The sequence below is a fragment of the Brassica rapa genome, chromosome A09 (assembly GCF_000309985.2).
Source record: "Brassica rapa cultivar Chiifu-401-42 chromosome A09, CAAS_Brap_v3.01, whole genome shotgun sequence".
In the NCBI taxonomy this organism is placed as follows: Eukaryota; Viridiplantae; Streptophyta; class Magnoliopsida; order Brassicales; family Brassicaceae; genus Brassica; species Brassica rapa.
Window position 1 is genome coordinate 6,105,647 of NC_024803.2, and position 18,008 is coordinate 6,123,654.

Below are 18,008 nucleotides of genomic sequence, written 5' to 3' on the forward strand. Positions count from 1 at the left end.
ATTTTTCTGTTTAGGAATTTAATCTATTAAAAGCGGTTTTCCTAATCATAAAAGATATATACCGTACTGCAAGGTTTTTGGACCCCACTCTCATATGTCAATCTTGATAACAAGTCAATCTTTCTTGTGCTTTTTTCTGGTGTATTTACTATTTAGATTTAAATCACTTCCACAATCAACGCAAAGTATATAGGAGTTCATATATATGTGCGTATCCACCGTTACATGTAAGAGTATCTCCAGCTTATTAGTAAGAATGGTTTAGAAGAAGATGAGAAGAGTTGATGTTTTAGTTAAACCAGGAGCTTCTTTTATTCTAGGCTACATGTCTAGGTTCTTGTTAAGAGGTTCCGTTCTTGATCTTCTCATCTGGTATGTCATCCAAGCGCTTCATCTCAGTGTCTGAAACCTCAGAATCAGAGTTGGTAAAATGAGCTGAGGTTGAAGACACTGGTGTGTTTCCATAGAACTTCAAATCATCCTCTCTCATTCTCTCAGCATACTTCTCAAAATTGAAACTCGAATCACTGTTTTCCCCACCAAAGGCAACCTCAAGTTGCTCCATATCGAAAATATCCTCAAGAATCTTCTTGCTCACGTTATCATCCGAGTATACAAACTTCACCTTGTTGCAAGTCTTTGGCTCTAGAAACGGTTTCACCATCTTCCAGGTTTATACAATGACACATTATGTCAACAAAGTTCCATATACATTTGCATGAGAGATTCTTGAAAACATACCTTCCAAAACGGTTCAAAAATCTTAGGTGGGTTGTATAGTATGGCCAAGCCTAAGCGTTCAGGGTAATGTTCTTGTAACACATGAGCGGTTTCTCGAGACACTTTGATGGATAAATGCGACATGTTGAAACCGTGAAAATCAATTAGCCAAACCATTTGTTCTTGGTTATCCGGTAGATTCAAGATTGCATTCTCCATGCAGTATACCAAGAATCTAATCTGCCCTTTAGGAGATTTTGTATTCTGTAATAAAATCAAAACATAAACAATAAATCAAAGAAAAATTGCATAGAGAATCAGAGGTCTGAAATGGTGGATAAGAGGCCAACCTGGCAACTTGGTCTCATAACCAAAACTGGTCTTCCATATTTGTCGGTATAATTAGATCGGTATATCTTACCGGTCTCAGCTTCTCGTGCAATCTCCTCCTATAACAACCATTTTCGTGTTACAAAAAAAACAACCATTTTATGGTTTTAAAGTATGTTTACATATTCAAGAATACATACATACATACATACATACATACATACATACCCATCGGATCTCCCTGGGTTTGTACTGAGTCCTCCATTTCAAGGTTTCTTTAAGCATTTTAGTTGCTTTCTTGACATGGCCGTTACGCGCAGCTAGATAACGGGTAATGGCAGCATCTGAACAATACTCAGATGACTTCCCAATCAGTGGCCCTAGTAATGTCCTCACTTCATTTATCTATAATTATATCAACAGACAATATATACTAGTTGAATCACACATCAAATTATAATCATCACAAAGCAGCTAATGATTCCTCTTATCATCATCATTATCATAATCATCGTCATTATACCTTGTTTAGATAGTCCTCTGGTGGCGATGTATTCTCAAACCCACTGGAAGATGAACCTTTGGTACCAAGACTCATCTTACTGAAAATTGAGGATCAAAGGAGCAACCAAAACTGATTAGAGACAAATAAAAAAGGAACAAAATACAGAGATTCATACTCAAATCTAAATTTGAGGGGAGATACAACAGAAGAACCAATGCATATAATAGACACAAATCTAACTTTGATAAATTAGAAACACAAGAACAGGTTCTGATTAAACACAAGACAGAAATACATCCATATAACAGTTTTAAGAATCAAGACAACTAACTAACAATATGCCCTTTGATCCGACTCCTGAGTTACTACAATCAAGATAAATTCAGAAATCAATAAGTTAAAGAACATGAACTCACCTTAGAAAAAAAATGAACTAAAGCGACTGCGATGAGATCGAGTTGATAAGTCAAACTCAAACATAGAAATTTAAGAGCATAATATTGAGACCGAGAAGTGGTTAACTTACGGTCTAAAAGTGTCAAAGACTTGATTGTACGAAAAGTAGTTCAAGAAGAAGGGTTTTTGTCTGGCGGCTACGTTCGGACAGTGTGATAGAGAAGCGTTTAGAGACACGTGACGCGCGGTTGAGGGAAGACATATACACCTTTTTGTTTATTTTTTGTGTGATTCAAAGCAGATTCTGTTTTGTGTTTGATGTAACGTGGACCTTAGTGAATCGTACCGGGAAATAAACCAGGTTTGACTTCTTGATTTGAACTTTGGCTAGATTGTGAATATGACGGTCTAACCGGCTTAGTCGTTTTCAGCCCCCTACGACATTATGATAGGTATCACCCTTGTAAGTAAGCTGACGTGGAGACTCACTGGAAGGAAGATCAAGGAGAGCTTTGGAATGATACAGAAGGTTTGCAGTTACAAGCTTGAAGAATAAGGAAAAATAAGTCTGTGTATAAATAACTGTTGTGCATTGCTTAGAACGGTATCGAGGATTATAATTGTGAAATCCTTGGCGATGTGCTAGGAACTCAGGTGATAGAGTAGCTGAGGAACTCAGGTGATAGAGTTCCTTCATTATTGTAATTCTTGAGCTTATCTTCAATATACAGCTTTTATCCAGTAGATCGGATCTTTGATCCTATCACATTACCAACAATATTTTCTGATAAGTCATATGCCACCAACTCCATTAAACCGAAAAAGGGAAAAATTATTGGATTAGTTAAGCTTTTTTCTTTGAAAAGAAGTTAAGCATTTTTTATCATCTAATAAATAGCTTTGAATGAAAAAAGTATTTTAAAATTACTTATTCTATCTATAGAAAAATTTATTGATTTTTAAGTACTGTAAAAAAATTTCAATATATTTGTATTTCAAGTTTATATATATCTAATTACGAGCAAAATCTTATCGTTCACAAAACAAAACCGTAACAAATATATAAAATTATTTGCAACACGTGACATGGAAAATGGTTTTATGTATAAGTATAACTATTACTTGCTACTCGGCTCATACTTTTTATTTGATCCGTGATTGGTTCGTAAAATTGATCTGTGATTGGTTCGTAAAATCGAGTACTCATTTTAGCCAAGTCGATTATCATGTTGTTTGTTTCAATTATTTAGAAGTACAAAACAAGTATCAAATATTAAAATAAAATAACTATTTGACGTTGTTGGCTTATTACTCGTAGTTTGTTATCCGTTTTTACTTTTGAAAATAAAATTTCTAAATTATAATAAAATAACTCATTTATATGATAAATGTATTAAAATATGATATACTACGAGAAATATTTTAAGGTTTTCTATTTCATATATGTGACGTGGATGAAGACTTTTGTGATTTGTTTTTAATGTTGTTTTGTATCAACTTAATACATATTAGAAGTAAAAATACTATTTATTAAAAAGAAAAATTATTTTTTTGCATGTAATTCTAACTAATTAAGATTTTTATATAATTACAAAGTATAAGTAGAAAAAAAAATTATCAAATAATTTACAAATAACTTTCAAGTAATCTGTAAGCACTTTAATCTCTAAATTCACTCCCTCTTTTGGGCTCCCGTTTTCTCTCTTCTTGTTAGGATACTCTATCTAAGGGAAGTAGAGCTATTGCCTAGGTTTTTTCCTCTTTTTGTTTAAAAAAACACGAAATTTCCTTATTTTGGGTGAGAATCTACCAAATCTTTTGGTTTTTACTGGTTTTATCTAGGGTTTATAGGAGCCGCCGCTTTGGTTTTTAAAAAAAAAGAAGAACAAGTCTGCGGCAAAACACAGAATTTTGAGTAAGGATGGGAAACATTGATCGTGCTTTTGAATCAATGTCACTGGAAGAAGATGAAGTCCCTTTCGATCTGCCTGATCTACCACAGTTCAGTGCGATAGAAAGAAATAAGATGAGTATCTTGGGACGTACTCTAAACCCTGAGAATCAAAACATCGCTGATCTGATCAGGGACATGCCAAGGAAGTGGCAGGTGTATGGGAGAGTACATGGGATTGCTCTATCGAAAACTACTTTTCAGTTTGTATTCAAATATGAACACGACTTGGAGGAGGTGCTAAACAAGAGAGTCTGGACGTTCAACGACTGGAGTATCGTCATTGATCGATGGACTGAGACGCCAGATGAGGATTACCTAAAGTACCTTTTGGTTTGGGTTAGGATTCGCAATATCCCGGTGAATCACTATACTGCAGAGGCCATTACTGCGCTGGGAGATATCATTGGGAGAGTAGATGTGGTAGCTTTTGATCCAGATAAACCGCAGACTAATGACTATGTTCGTGTGAGGGTATTTTTTGATGTCTCAAGACCAGTGAGACGCTCCAAAGTGGTCAATCTACCTAAAGGAGGCGGATCAGTTACAATCCTCTATGACTTCGAGAGGATTCAAAAGCGCTGCTACCATTGCCAGCGTCTGACCCACGAAAAGGATAAGTGCCCTATACTTATTCAGGAACGTCAAACGAAAGCGAAAGAATGGAGGAAAAAAGTAACTGAGGAAAACCAGAGGAAAGAAGAAGGGAAACAGACGTTTATGGTCACTATTGAGAAAGACGATCCTCTATATGGGGTCCTTAATGAAGACCAAGTAGGGGTGGACAAAGCGACAGGACGGAGGAAGATCAACCCCGAAGTCTTACAACAGATGAGGGAGTATATTTTGGCGGCTGAAGGTGGTGAGAAACGCATCAGACAGGAACGGGTCCGGAAATCCGTCTCTGATCTAGACAATGATCCTATAGGTCAGAAGAAATTCCTGCGCCTGGAAGCTCCACCGGTAATAACTAATGATGTGGATAAAGGGAAAGGCTTTGTTTTCAGCTACTCGAAACAAACAGAACCACACAATAGTAAAAACAATGACTCACGAGGCTCAAGCTCACGGGTGGAAGGAGACAACATTGCTTTGGATTGTGGTTCTGATGATGGGGGAGGAAAGGGAGGTCCAAAAGCTGGAGAAAATGGAAATCACTTTTTCTTTGACTGTTCAACGGGTTTTAGCAGCGGTTTCTCTGCTGCTAGCTCTTCCGGGACAACAAAGATAAAAGTATCTGGAAGACACAGACCTCCCAAAAAATTCCGCAGACAAAAAGCTCAAACAAGTAATGAGGTGGCTGCAAGAGGAGAGGACAGTCTACACGGGGCATCGTTGGATTCAAAGAGGAAGGCTGCAGAGGTGGCAGGGAATTTTTCTAAAATCGCAAGACGTAACAAAACAGAGGTGGTCCCAAGTGGGGGACTGCCAAACCAGTAATGAGTATACTGAGTTGGAATTGTCGAGGCTTGGGACGGTCTCAAGACTTGATGATTCCCCATCTCAAGGAGATACGTAAAAAATATCTTCCTGAGATAATGTTTTTGATGGAGACAAAGCAACAGAAGGATAAGGTGTTGGATTTACAAGTTTGGTTGGGTTACGATAGAGTTTTTACAGTGGAACCGGAAGGTTTGAGTGGTGGTTTAGCACTGATGTGGTCAAATAAGGTGAATATGTGTATTCATTATGCAGATAAGAACCTTATAGATGTGGAAGTTACTTTTGGAGGGGTGAGGTTCTTTATGTCCTTTGTGTACGGGGTGCCGGGTCATAGTGGAAAAGAGATTGTCTGGGAAAGACTTATGAGATATGGGGTGTCTAGGAATGCTGGTTGGAGTTGGGTTGGTGATTTCAATGAGATACTACACAATGGCGAAAAGATAGGGGGGCCGAGCAGGAGTGATGGATCTTTTGACAGCTTTAGAGACTGTGTTAGTGTGTGTGGGATGACGGAGCTCAGTGGATGGGGTGATAGCTTTACCTGGTCAGGAGTGCGGTGCAAGAAATACATTCAAAGCAAGCTTGATAGATGTTTTGGGAACACGGAGTGGAAACGTAATTTCCCCCTTGCGACCCAAGTTTTTTTGGAAAGACTGGGGTCTGATCATAAACCGGTCTTGGTTCGCCTGTTTGGACACCAGTCAGGGCCCAGAGGGTCTTTCAAGTTTGATAAGAGGATGGTTGGGAAGCAGAAAGTACGTGAATGCATTATGGAGGCATGGAAAAGGCAGAATGGGAATGACCAAAGATCCTTGTCTGAACGGTTTGGTTGTGTGCGTAGGAGCTTGGGTAGATGGAAAAGGGAATGCAGTAACAACTCGAAGGAAAGACTGTGTGGACTACGATATGATCTAGAGGCTGAGTACTCATCTGGAGTTCCTGATTGGGGGAAAATAAAATTTCTCAAGTTGGAAATCTCTCAGGCCTTTAGAGATGAAGAAGAGTTTTGGCGCCAAAAGAGTAGAGATAAATGGCTAGTGGCTGGAGACAACAACACCAGTTTTTTTCATGCTTCAGTCAAAGATACGAGACTGAGGAACCAAATCTCAAAACTAATTGATGATTCAGGACAAGAAGCCACAAACACTGAGGCGATGGGTCAAGTTGCGGTGGAGTATTTTACCTCTCTGTTCTCCTCAGGTGCGGGGGGAGATCCTTCAGACATTTTTGATGGCTTTCCAGCAAGGGTAACTGCAGAGATGAACCGGACATTGTTAAGAGAGGTCTCTGACGCGGAGATACGGGACGCCGTTTTTGGTATTAAATCTTCAAGTGCACCTGGATGGGATGGTCTTAATGGTTTGTTCTTCCAGAAGTATTGGGACATCATTGGCCTAGATATCGGCAAAGAGATAAAGACTTTTTTCTCAGATGGTTCTTTCCCGCGCGATTGGAATGTCACACAACTATGTCTGATCCCTAAGGTGATAAACCCTGAAAGAATGGTAGATTTAAGGCCGATTAGCCTTTGTACAATCATGTACAAAATCATTTCGAGGATCTTAGTCTCAAGACTGAAGCCTATGCTGGAAACGGTGGTGTCGCCCACACAATCCGCTTTTGTCCCTGAACGACTGATATCTGATAATATTATCATAGCGCATGAAGTGGTCCATGGATTGCGTACTCATCAAGCTATCTCATCAGAGTTCATAGCGATCAAAACGGATATGTCAAAAGCTTACGACCGTATAGAGTGGAGGTACCTGGAAAACCTTTTGACTGCCTTGGGTTTCGATAAGAAGTTTGTTGACTGGATAATGTTCTGCGTTACTTCTGTCACTTACTCGGTGCTGATTAACGGTGAGGAGAAAGGAAACATAAATCCAAAGAGAGGTTTGAGACAGGGAGACCCTCTGTCACCCTTTCTGTTTGACTTGTGTACTGAAGGTCTATCCTATCTACTGAACAAAGCAGAGAGCATGGGTGAGATTGAAGGGATAAAATTCTCTGCGGAAGGGCCGGTGATACATCATCTGTTTTTTGCTGATGACTCGTTTCTAATGGTGAAAGCCTCAGACGAGCAATGTACAAAGCTTCGGAGCATTCTGAAGGTGTATGAGGAGAATTCAGGTCAGATGATCAGCCTTACAAAATCATCTATAACTTTTGGTGCGAAGATTGCGCCATCACGGAAGGTCAAAATAAAAGAAATTCTTGGTATTGAGGCTGAAGGTGGGACAGGGAAGTATCTGGGTCTACCGGAATGTTTCAGTGGATCCAAAGTGGAGATGCTGCAGTACATCCAGGAGAAGATGAAGTCACGGTTTCATGGGTGGTATGGTCGGTTTCTCTCAGCTGGGGGGAAAGATATCCTGTTAAAAACTGTGGCTATGGCAATGCCAGTGTTCGCAATGTCGGTTTTCAAACTGCCAAAAACTACATGTAAGAATCTCACGAGTGCGATGTCGAAGTTCTGGTGGGATGTGCAAGAAGGCAAATCTAAGATTCATTGGATCAGCTGGGAAAAATTATGTCTGGGAAAGAACCAAGGTGGAATGGGTTTTAGGGATATAGAGAAGTTTAATCAAGCCTTACTTGCAAAGCAAGGATGGCGTTTATTGATGGACTCTGAATCTCTCTGCGCACGGTTCCTTCGCAGTAGATATTACCCAAATGGAAAGTTCATGGAGGCATCATTGGGAGCGCGGCCGTCGTATGCATGGAGGAGCATTTTGTTTGGCCGACAGTTGTTGGAGAAAGGTCTACGAAGAACAATTGGCTCTGGTGAGGATACATCTGTTTGGTGGGATAAGTGGCTTTTCAGTGAGTCTCCTATGGCCCCCCTACGTAAACCAATCTTCTTTGAGGTGGATTTAAGAGTTTCTGAGCTTATTAATCCACAAACAAAGTCTTGGGATAGGGGAAAACTGGAGGACAATTTCTTTCCACCGGACGTTGAAAGGATTTTAAAACAGAGACCGGTATGGGGAGAGAAAGATAGTTATGAGTGGGTACATACTCATTGGGGTGGCTACACTGTGAAATCGGGATACTGGTTAGCTTCATGTCTAGACAGTTCGGAGACACGAAGGGAATGTTTAGCTCAACCATCGATTCATGGTCTTTTGGAAAAAGTCTGGAAAGTGAAAACTGTTCCAAAGATCAGGGTTTTTATGTGGAAAGCCCTTTCGAATGCTCTTTCGGTGAATGATGGCTTGCTGGCTCGAGGTTTAAAGATAGATCCACGGTGTCAGAGATGTGGGATGGAGGGAGAGTCTATTAATCATGTGCTGTTCACTTGTCCGGCTGCTCGTTTAGTGTGGGCTCAGTCAAACTTTCCTTTCCCGCGACGAGGTTTCGAGAACATGACTCTGTTTGAAAATTTCAACTATTTACTTTTCCTGCCAAGATATCTCCAAGTTCCAGATGAGATTGGTCGCATGTTCCCGTGGATTTTGTGGACTATTTGGAAAAACAGGAATCTATTCTTATTTGAGGGGAAGGAGTTTACGGCAGAGGATACGATGGCAAAGGTCTTTGAGGATTCTGGGCACTGGTTTGCAGCTCAGAGATGTCTAGAGGAAGAAGATGAAGCTGAAAACAGAGCGTCTCGTGCTAGAGATAAGTGGGAGGGGCCAAGCTCAGGTTTCCTAAAATGTAACGTGGGTCTGCAGTGGTCAAAAAGGGAAAAGGCTCTTGGAGCAGCGTGGGTCTTAAGAAACGAAGGAGGAGAAACTCTCTTACATAGTAGAAGGGCTTTTGCAAAAGTTGATTCTTTAGTGGAGGGAAACTTTTTAGCTCTGGCATGGACGATTGAATCAATGCAAAGCCATCATGTGACAAGGGTTATTTTTGAAGTGGATTTTGCAGAGTTGGCTGGTGCGGTAACAAAGCCAAAAGCTTGGCCAGCTTTCAGATATCAAGGAACTGAGCTGAAGAAAGTTCTGGTTAATTTTCAGGAGTGGGCTATTGTGGTTGTTTCGTCGAGAGCTAATAGATGTGCTCAAGCGATCGCAAAGAGTGTGACAAGGGAGAAGAGGCTCCAATCCTATGTGGCGATGGGTATACCCCTATGGTTGAAGGAACTTTTTGACTCTGATTTGCAACGGATGGGTTGATGTTCTGAAGGTCTGATAGTCTTAACGGTTTTTGAGGGTGGAGCTTCATGCTTGGTGCCCGCGGTTTCTTGTTCTTAAGTGCGATGATATTCATTATTTTGGTTGTCATTTTCTGGTGTCAAACATTTTGTTTCTTTCTAATAATAAAGCTACGCAAGAGTTAAAAAAAAAAATCTGTAAGCACTTCACAAATAACAAGCGGTAAAACAGGGTTAAGTAAATTACAAACACATATAAGTTTGTTAGCAAGTACTTAAAATTGCAAGTACTCGTTTTTTACAAACCAAGTACAATTTATCTGAACAAGCTAAGCCAATTACCAAATATAGCAAAAATGGAAAGTATTTGGCTTGTGCTCATCTCTAGCTAAACCGCACATCAACGAAGAATGAAATAAGTTGTCGATAACTTTTGCAACCATAAAAAAAAAATACAATTTTCAACCTTAGGCCTTGAATGTATACTGCATAAAATATATTATAAAGCTTCACGTATCTATTCGGTTTTTGGTTCGGTTCAGCTCAGTTTTTGGTTTGAGGATTTCTGGTTCTAAAAATATAGGATCAATTAGCATAACTGGTAGGATCCAAATTCAAACCGAACCTTGTTTTTCGGTTCGCTTTGGTTCGGATAAATGTGCCCATGTCTAGCTATAGTTTTGCTATTTAAAAATACAATATTTTAGATGAGAAAATATGTGAATATGATTTGTAAAGTTTTTCATATATATAATTGTTTTTTTAAATTAAATAAAATCTTAGTAATAGCATATTAAATTTTATATTGAGATATATAAAATAATTTTTTTAAATAAAACTATATTAGTATCACTATTTTTTTTTGTTTATATGTATCTCGCAGTTACACTATTTATTATACGTGCTATTATTCATACTTTTTTTGAACCGGTTATTTTAGACGAACCGAAGTTATTTTGCAGCATGTTTTCTCTTATACAAACCGCAATTAAACCGTACAACAGTATCCAATCCACTTGTCCCGCACTGCTCAAACCACTGTTACCACTCGTTGTTTTAACATCATTCTGACAAATTTCATTTATGTTATAAAAGTTATATCAATAATTGTTTACCGGAAAAACATAATAGGTATTGGACTATATATCTTGCGAAATTTTACGGAGACAAGTCACCTTATTATTTTTTATTTTTTTTGCCATCTGATATTATTATTCATGTAAAATACAGAAACCCAAACCCAACCCAAAAAAAAACCCAAAGATAAGGTTCCAAACACAACTCCCAAAACAAAATTAAACCTAAAAGCCCACAAACTGGCCCAATTTATACTGGCCCAAACCAACACGTGACACTGTTTCGTTTCTCCCCCCAAAGACGAGACGTGTCGAAACCTCAACAGCGAGGCATGACACACGTCACGAAATCCTTCACCACCACCGCCAAAGAGAACACACCGGAAACTGGACCTTGCCGGGAACTGAATGGCACTTCACCGGACCTCGCCGGGAGCAAGCGCTTACCCAAACTCACTTCATCACCTTTGCTTCTTTTCACTGGAGAGCGTCAAAACGAGAAGTCGAGACCTCATCCAGAAACGAAGCCATCACCCAAACGATTAGAAATCCCTCACTCACCATCCATGCACCATCACCACTTAATTTCAGATCGTCGGAGAGCATCAATCGAGCAAATCGAGAGCTCATCCGTCACATCAAGCACATAATCAACCAAATCACCACTCGAGAAACCATAGAAACCAAACCAAAACCGCCATCGAAACGAGAGGACCGTACGATGCGGGAGAAGAAGCTGGCGAGAAAGATGTAAAACGAATCATCTTCTCCCAGTAGCAAAGTCGGCGAAGCCTGCTTAAAGAACAACGCTTCCCAGAGGCAAGACCCAAAGAAAAAGAATCGAAGAACCGATAGAGCACCGGAGAAAGCTTCATCTCATCTCAGAGAGGAGAGAGAGAAGTCCCGGTCTCCGTCGTGATCACGAAGGTTATGGAGACGAGTCACCTAAAATCCACATGCAGATTCCTCGTTCCCACAATATGAAGTGAATTTTTCATTTCATTCACCCCAGACATATCTCCACATGCATTTGTTTTGTTTTGACCCATTTGTCTACTATAAAATTCTTGTTTTCTGAACTAATATTAGTTAAAATATAGGTAAGAAAATAGTGAAATCCCAAAATAATAAGATCTCTTCGGAGCTTCAGAGGCCACCTGACGTATAAGTGGATCCACGGTAAGAGAGATAGACAAACAGTATAAAATGGACCTTATCAACTGTCGGTTGACTTCTGTGACTTCAATAGACGAAACGGCTTCATAAATTATTTATAGGTTTTTATAAATTTTAATGTATATTTTATCTCGTGGTATTTCTTGAGATTCTATGATTAGAATGGTTATATCATCCATCATATCATCTGATTCATGAAGTAATGGTAACTCCACTCCCTACACATCATTAATAAAAACATATAGTTTAACAATAAGAAAAAGAAGGCTATGACAACACACAAGGAGACAGTAGTTTAAAATTTACATCTACGGTTTCATGGTTTTGTGTTTCAGTCTCAGTGGCTTCTACAACAGAAGTGTTAGTGTGGCTCTCGAGAGAGAATGTGATTTCGGTGGCATCATCATTCACCGTATCATCTTCACTAGATTCTAAAACAAGTGTGTTACTAGAACTTTCTTGAGCGGATCTGATTGGTGTAGCAGCATTATTTTCAAATTATCTCTGAAAAAATAGTGTAGAAAGGTTTTTAATTACACCAAAATTGAATACACCTTATGTGTAAAAAAATACCTTACGTGCGTGAATCCAACTACAACCACCTAGCCACTTCATTGACAGCCTAATATTAGTGTAATTAAAAACCGCATCCTCTTTTGTAGCATTGAAATACACTTTTTAATTGTTTTAATGAGAATTTCCATCACTCGATCTTTGTGCTACCCATGTGTGACAACCACTTCAACAAAGTCATTCAGATTACAGTTTGCACAAAAATCTCGAGGAGGAAATGACCTGATTTTTCAAATCTCAATTATTGAATGTTTTCTTTCCGTTTCATCACTCAAATTTTGTGAGCTTGTACATCTTTTGATCAAAAAATTTCTTCTATCACCCTCTTCAATCTCTGTAATTACTAATGCTCGGACCCAAATTTTTTCTTTTTCATTTTCACTAATTTCACGGGTATTTCCCTCGTATTAATATTTTTCCTATTCACTTTCACTAGTATCACAGATGTCACCATTTAATAGATTAATTTTTAAAACAAAAATTAAAATAGCAAAATCATATTAAAATTAAAAGAAAATATAAGAGTTTGTTGTTTACAGTGTTGAAAACGAAAGTATAAAAAGATTTTGTGTATTGAAAAAGGAAAAGATACATAATTAAAAAGGTAAAGTGAAAATTTCTCAGATCCCTTCATAATCAAACATTGTTGCTTGCCAGACTCATCAAACCTAATGTCTAACTGTAAAACCCCGTTCAAGGTCAACCAGTCTCTGATCAAGAAAGTGTGAAGAATATATATATAATAAAACAAACAAACTCAGTTGAATTTACCAATCTCCATTTTCTTCTTAATTGCTCTTTGTCCATGGTATATGAACGAATCCACTATTCCTGATACGGTGAAGATACCTCCTACTATAGCACAAACATTTGTTAGGAAGTGCAAGAACTCCACATGCTGCTCCTCAAATATCACCTTAAACAAACAAACCAATCAAAGTTAGAATGTCTTTAGGATTAACACAAGAAACAAAACTCCAAAACAGACCTTAATCGGCGAAAGATCATAGTAGAAGAAAACACCAGGCGGAGATTGCATTCGACCTGCTTCCATTTTCTGGAAATGTTCTGTCACAGAGAACTTTACCCCCCCAAAAAAAAAGAAACCAAACTTGTTACATTTTTACCCAAAAAAATGAAAAAGGCTAAAAATGTTTAAACAGAGATTTGGAGATGTAGCTTCACCTGGTTTGACTGAATGGTATGCCCATGAACATCAGTGTAAATGCTTGGTACCACCTACAACACCAGTCCCATTTCTTTATCATTATACTCAATATTTTCTATAGTATGCAGAAGCTAAACTCGATAGAGATGGGGCTAACCTTGACGAAATATTGATACACGCCATTTTGTTTCTCCTGATTCCACTGCACACTGAGAGAACCAAGATAATATTTCAGATGATAAGACGATAAAAGGCCTGTATAATGAATTGGGAGAGAGAGAAGTTTATACCCATCTAGAGGGTTCACTACACCGGGGAAAAAGTCTCCAAAGGCCAGCCTGTTAACCTTGTGGCTAATCTGTGTAGAGATACAACGGAGTCAAACCAAACATGAGCTATATATATAAGAGAAGCTGAAACAAGAAGGGAACTTCTCATTACATTGTAGTTCCCTTGCTGGAAAAATATAAGATCACCAAATTGGAAACCGGATTGATGAAAGCTTTGTCCTGGAACGAAATGAAAATTCCCAGCGACTTTATTAACTTCCAAGAAACCGTGAAGGTTACAGCCTTCACCTTCTTCATCTTTCACCTTTTGCACATATCCTTCTCTTTTACACTGAGATTGAATAAATAAAGAATATTATACAACTAGATGCAAAGACCACAAACTAAGTAACAAGATCAACACAATATTGTTGTTTATGCGAGTATACCTGGTCGATAGATTCAGGGTCAGAGAGGGCCCAACCTTTCTTTCGATAAGCTTCACGAACTTCTTCACATGAATTACAACAAGTATCATCCGTCTATAAATTGTAAAGAAAATGACAACCACAACAGACATGTAAAGAGGATCAGAACATGTTACCACCAAAATAAATGTAACAACACTAAATTTACTCTGTTGAACTAGAGAAATTTACCGTTTCGGCTCCAAAGCAGGAACCACAATACGTTTCATTGTGCTCCAACCTTCCACCATGTTTCTGTAAAGGTTTCTCAATCTGGGGATAAAGACAATTACAACAAAGAATCAGAGCTTTAACACTTTTCGCAATGGAATCAAAAATGGCACCTGAGTCTTAGGAAAACAAACCTTAGTATGACCAATTCCATCTTGTTTGGACTCAATGACATTGCCATGAGAGTCTAATCTTCTTTTAATAATATCATGTCGCTGAACAATCACAATAAAAAAAATCAGACAAAGCGTCAAGAGTCACATAGATTTGAAAAAAAACAATTCTTGAGCAGCACATACCACATCAAGGTGCCGCTCTCCGCTAATATCCATTGTATCAATACTAATGATCGAGCATTGAAGCGCAGGGAACGTAACATCAAACTGCAAAATGCACATGGTCAATTCATAAAACAAGTAGCAAACTCAAAACTAGTAGCAACGGCACAAAGCTTTTACATTGATACGTAGCTTCTCTCCTCTTGACGTATCAACACGGAGCTGAGTCTCCGTAACAGGATGCATATAAAGCCCTAAAAGCCCACCAAGAATATTTTAAAAAAAAACTCAAAACCCACAAATAAAAATCAAAACTTTCGAGCTTTGAAGTATCGTAGAAGGGAAATGCACTTACGAAGCTCGGAGAAGAAGAGAATTAGCATGAGGAGGGAGGAGAAGAGGGTGATGAGGCCGCCGGAAAGAGTACGGTTGTAGAAATCTTCATTGATTTTGGGGTAAGCGTCCAGATTCCTCAACCTGTTCATCACGCCCACCTTCCAGGGGTTTCGAATTTTACTTGAATTTTGACGGATTCAACGGAAGAAGGAGAAGGTGATTCCAATTCAACGGGTAATCAATCAACGGAAGATGCGTCAACGAGGATCTCTCGGATTTTTCTCTTCCTTAATTAGGCAAGTGAATCTCTGCATACGCTTCCCTTTCACTACGTCGTCGTATTACCTTTTGGGCTCTTATTAAATCATTAAGGCCCATTTTCACTTAGAGATGGCAAATGGGCTCTCCCGGATCGCTTCGGCTTTTTTCCTATCATCCCCTACACACGCCAAATGTTAAAGTCACACATCAAAAAAAAGTCAACTTGTTATACTTAACATTAATGAAGAAGAACCGAGACTGTAACATGCTGGTCTACCAACAATCTTAACAATTTACATCAATGTACAAGAAACCGAGACTGTAATATGATCAAGCAATAAGCATAACATTAATGAACAAGCAACCGAGACTTTAATATGGTCAAGCAACGAGAAACAATCTTAACAATGAAACTTGCACCAGTTTAGTAAAAAATTGAGCACAAACATACCATTTTCACTTTTCTATTTGAGCAAGAAAAGCAGCAACTTCAAAATATATGTTGCTCATGCTCGACACTTGACTTAGCAAGCATGAAAACTAGCGAGAAAACCACCAAAGACAAATCACGTGAATATGGTAATCCAAGGTTTTTCTAAACTGCTAACAAGTGTCTTAACGATTCGATCACTGCCTTTTGTTCAGTATGTTAGGAATGAGCAGGAACACAAAGCAAAAGTACGATATCTACCAGTTGAACACCGAATACATTAACTTCTATTACTTCCTGCTAGTATAGATAAATGAATAAAAGTCGGGGGAAAAAATGCAGATATGAAGTCATGACGAAATTCACACATACCAATCTAGTTCTAAACCAAGTCTCTGGCAACCACAATGTAAGCATCCACTAGAGTCTTGACAATGCATCTGAACTTTTGTCCTAAATAGTCTCAGAAACTTAGTACTTGGTCTATGAGCATTCATCATAATAATTTTCAATCATAAATACTTAGTTCCGATTTCTTCCATGGGATATGCTTAAGACAGCGTATATAACCAATTTGAACACTGGCAATGCTTCGTGAAGGCCGAGCAACAAAGGGAAGCCATTGATGATATCAGCTCCATCGCAAACCAAGATGGAGGTGGTGGCTCGGAGAAGAAGAGAAGCTATTGTGGCGGATCGAAGAAGAAGAGAAGCTACGGTGGTGGATCCTCTCCTGAATTGCCATTTTCTCAGAGTCTTTCGTAGGTGAGTAATCCAAGAGTCTTTGGAAGGACATTTCGCTTAGGTTGAACTAAATTAACCAAAGAAGCCGGATTCATTTCTTTGATTTATTGTACACTAATGCTAATGAAGCTGAATTCCAAAGTACTATTTTTATCCACCATAAAAAAGTCACAATAGGTCCATTTCATTAATAACATAATATAACATAATAATCAATAAGAATATTATAATAAATTAATTTTAACTATAAATTTGAATCTTATTTTTAGTTATAGAAAAATCTGTTGAGAAAAATCTAACAAAATCTTACTAAGCTTTTTAAATATTTTTTAATTAAATAATGTTTAATTAATTTCGTAATTAATGATATAATTTAAATTAATATTAATTAAATTTATTATAAAACATAAAAAGTTCTATGCTACTTTTTACAAATTTATAATTATAATCTGTATTATATTAAAGTAGAAGTATTATATAAAAATATGAAAAGATATATTAAACTGGTAAATTAACTTATTTAATTTTTTAGAAAAGCTTTCATATATAAATTATCATTTAACATTAAACGGATTAAAATAAGTTAACTACATAATATTTTATACCAAAATAAAGTTATTAACATATGTTGAAATTTTATTTCTACAACTATATATTTTTCAAAATATCATATGTTGAAGAAGATCCTTAATTTGATTATTTCAAATTATATATTAATTATACCAAACTTGAAAATGTAATAACAATTAATAAAAGAGTAAAAGACATAAACAAAATCACTATATATTAATAAAATAATAAAAAAACATAAAAATAAGATTTAATAGTTATATAATACATTACACTAAAATATAAATCATATATATTCAAAAATTGTATGATAATGTCAAAGTTTATAAAATGAAAAATTCCCGCACGAATGTGCGGGATAAAGTCTAGTTTCTTGTTATAAAAGGAGATAAGTACAGAATGTTAACTAAAATAAAAACGTTATCGGTTCCAAAAATAAATAGCGGAACAAGTATTGTTACCATTGATAATAATAAAAGAGACTGTGATAAAGTTAAAAACGCCAAAATGTGCAAAACTATTACTATATGGTAAACATAAATCAAATTCAAAATGTTAGGCGGTGACACTTCTTACTTGTGTGGACATGGTAAACATAAATCAAATTCAAAATGTTAGGTGGTGAGACTTTTTACTTGTGTGGACATACCATTGTAGAAAAGAAACATCTTGATGATAAACTAATTTTGTGTCAAATATGTAATGTAGTTTAGAACAAGGTCGAGATATATCTGATATTTATCTGTTAAATTAATGGATAATATCTTCTGTTTACTGCAAGCTTAAAACATACATTTAAAGATTTGGATTTTAGCCGATAACCAAATATCAAAGAATTAAGGGCTGTTCGTTTGGTTGCGCGCAGTACCGACGGCAAGCAGCAGCGTTAACATTATGCGTCAACTCTTGTTCGTTTTCGTTGACGTAGAAAGTTACGTCTGACGCCGCGTCCGAAGCGCTGCGTCCTGCAACTGACGCAGATAAA

The 18,008-nt window shown here is 37.5% G+C and overlaps 4 protein-coding genes across 6 annotated transcripts; 2 read left to right on the plus strand and 2 right to left on the minus strand.

Moving 5' to 3' along the window:
- Nucleotides 1-93: 93 nt before the first annotated feature.
- Nucleotides 94-3,816, minus strand: LOC103829347 (phosphatidylinositol transfer protein 3). Of its 2 annotated transcripts, none has more exons than XM_009105006.3 (6): nucleotides 2,082-3,816; nucleotides 1,574-1,652; nucleotides 1,279-1,455; nucleotides 1,071-1,169; nucleotides 742-984; nucleotides 94-664 (listed from the first exon to the last, which is right to left on the minus strand). In XM_009105006.3, exons 2-6 carry the CDS (start codon nucleotides 1,646-1,648, stop codon nucleotides 341-343), a joined length of 918 nt encoding a protein of 305 aa, XP_009103254.1. In that variant the 5' UTR covers nucleotides 1,649-1,652; nucleotides 2,082-3,816; the 3' UTR covers nucleotides 94-340. The 2 variants fall into 2 exon arrangements, with proteins under 2 accessions (XP_009103254.1, XP_009103255.1); XM_009105007.3 differs by having other exon boundaries at nucleotides 1,972-3,816.
- A 56-nt stretch (nucleotides 3,817-3,872) lies between these two features.
- Nucleotides 3,873-5,342, plus strand: LOC117128423. Its single transcript, XM_033280738.1, has one exon. It carries the CDS (start codon nucleotides 3,873-3,875, stop codon nucleotides 5,340-5,342), a length of 1,470 nt encoding a protein of 489 aa, XP_033136629.1.
- On the plus strand, nucleotides 5,342-9,466 carry LOC103829852. The gene has a single exon (XM_009105543.2). It carries the CDS (start codon nucleotides 5,342-5,344, stop codon nucleotides 9,464-9,466), a length of 4,125 nt encoding a protein of 1,374 aa, XP_009103791.2.
- Nucleotides 9,467-12,769: 3,303 nt separating this feature from the next.
- Nucleotides 12,770-15,349, minus strand: LOC117125633 (endoplasmic reticulum-Golgi intermediate compartment protein 3-like). Of its 2 annotated transcripts, XM_033278245.1 has the most exons (12): nucleotides 15,038-15,324; nucleotides 14,863-14,936; nucleotides 14,704-14,787; nucleotides 14,539-14,619; nucleotides 14,366-14,446; nucleotides 14,156-14,248; nucleotides 13,879-14,058; nucleotides 13,728-13,795; nucleotides 13,595-13,646; nucleotides 13,455-13,508; nucleotides 13,258-13,350; nucleotides 12,770-13,185 (listed from the first exon to the last, which is right to left on the minus strand). In XM_033278245.1, exons 1-12 carry the CDS (start codon nucleotides 15,165-15,167, stop codon nucleotides 13,027-13,029), a joined length of 1,149 nt encoding a protein of 382 aa, XP_033134136.1. In that variant the 5' UTR covers nucleotides 15,168-15,324; the 3' UTR covers nucleotides 12,770-13,026. The 2 variants fall into 2 exon arrangements, with proteins under 2 accessions (XP_033134136.1, XP_033134135.1); XM_033278244.1 differs by having other exon boundaries at nucleotides 13,595-13,795; nucleotides 15,038-15,349.
- Nucleotides 15,350-18,008: the final 2,659 nt, after the last annotated feature.

Coding starts and splice junctions, on each gene's coding strand:
- LOC103829347 (XM_009105006.3), bottom strand. CDS start 1,648: ATGAGTCTTGGTACCAAAGGTTCATCTTCCAGTGGGTTTGAGAATACA. Junction 1,170..1,278: donor AACCCAGGGAGATCCGATGG/GTATGTATGTAT, acceptor TGGTTGTTATAG/GAGGAGATTGCACGAGAAGC. Junction 985..1,070: donor TTATGAGACCAAGTTGCCAG/GTTGGCCTCTTA, acceptor ATTTTATTACAG/AATACAAAATCTCCTAAAGG.
- LOC117128423 (XM_033280738.1), top strand. CDS start 3,873: ATGGGAAACATTGATCGTGCTTTTGAATCAATGTCACTGGAAGAAGAT.
- LOC103829852 (XM_009105543.2), top strand. CDS start 5,342: ATGAGTATACTGAGTTGGAATTGTCGAGGCTTGGGACGGTCTCAAGAC.
- LOC117125633 (XM_033278244.1), bottom strand. CDS start 15,167: ATGAACAGGTTGAGGAATCTGGACGCTTACCCCAAAATCAATGAAGAT. Junction 13,796..13,878: donor TCCAGCAAGGGAACTACAAT/GTAATGAGAAGT, acceptor ATCTCTACACAG/ATTAGCCACAAGGTTAACAG. Junction 13,509..13,594: donor TGTATCAATATTTCGTCAAG/GTTAGCCCCATC, acceptor CTGGTGTTGTAG/GTGGTACCAAGCATTTACAC.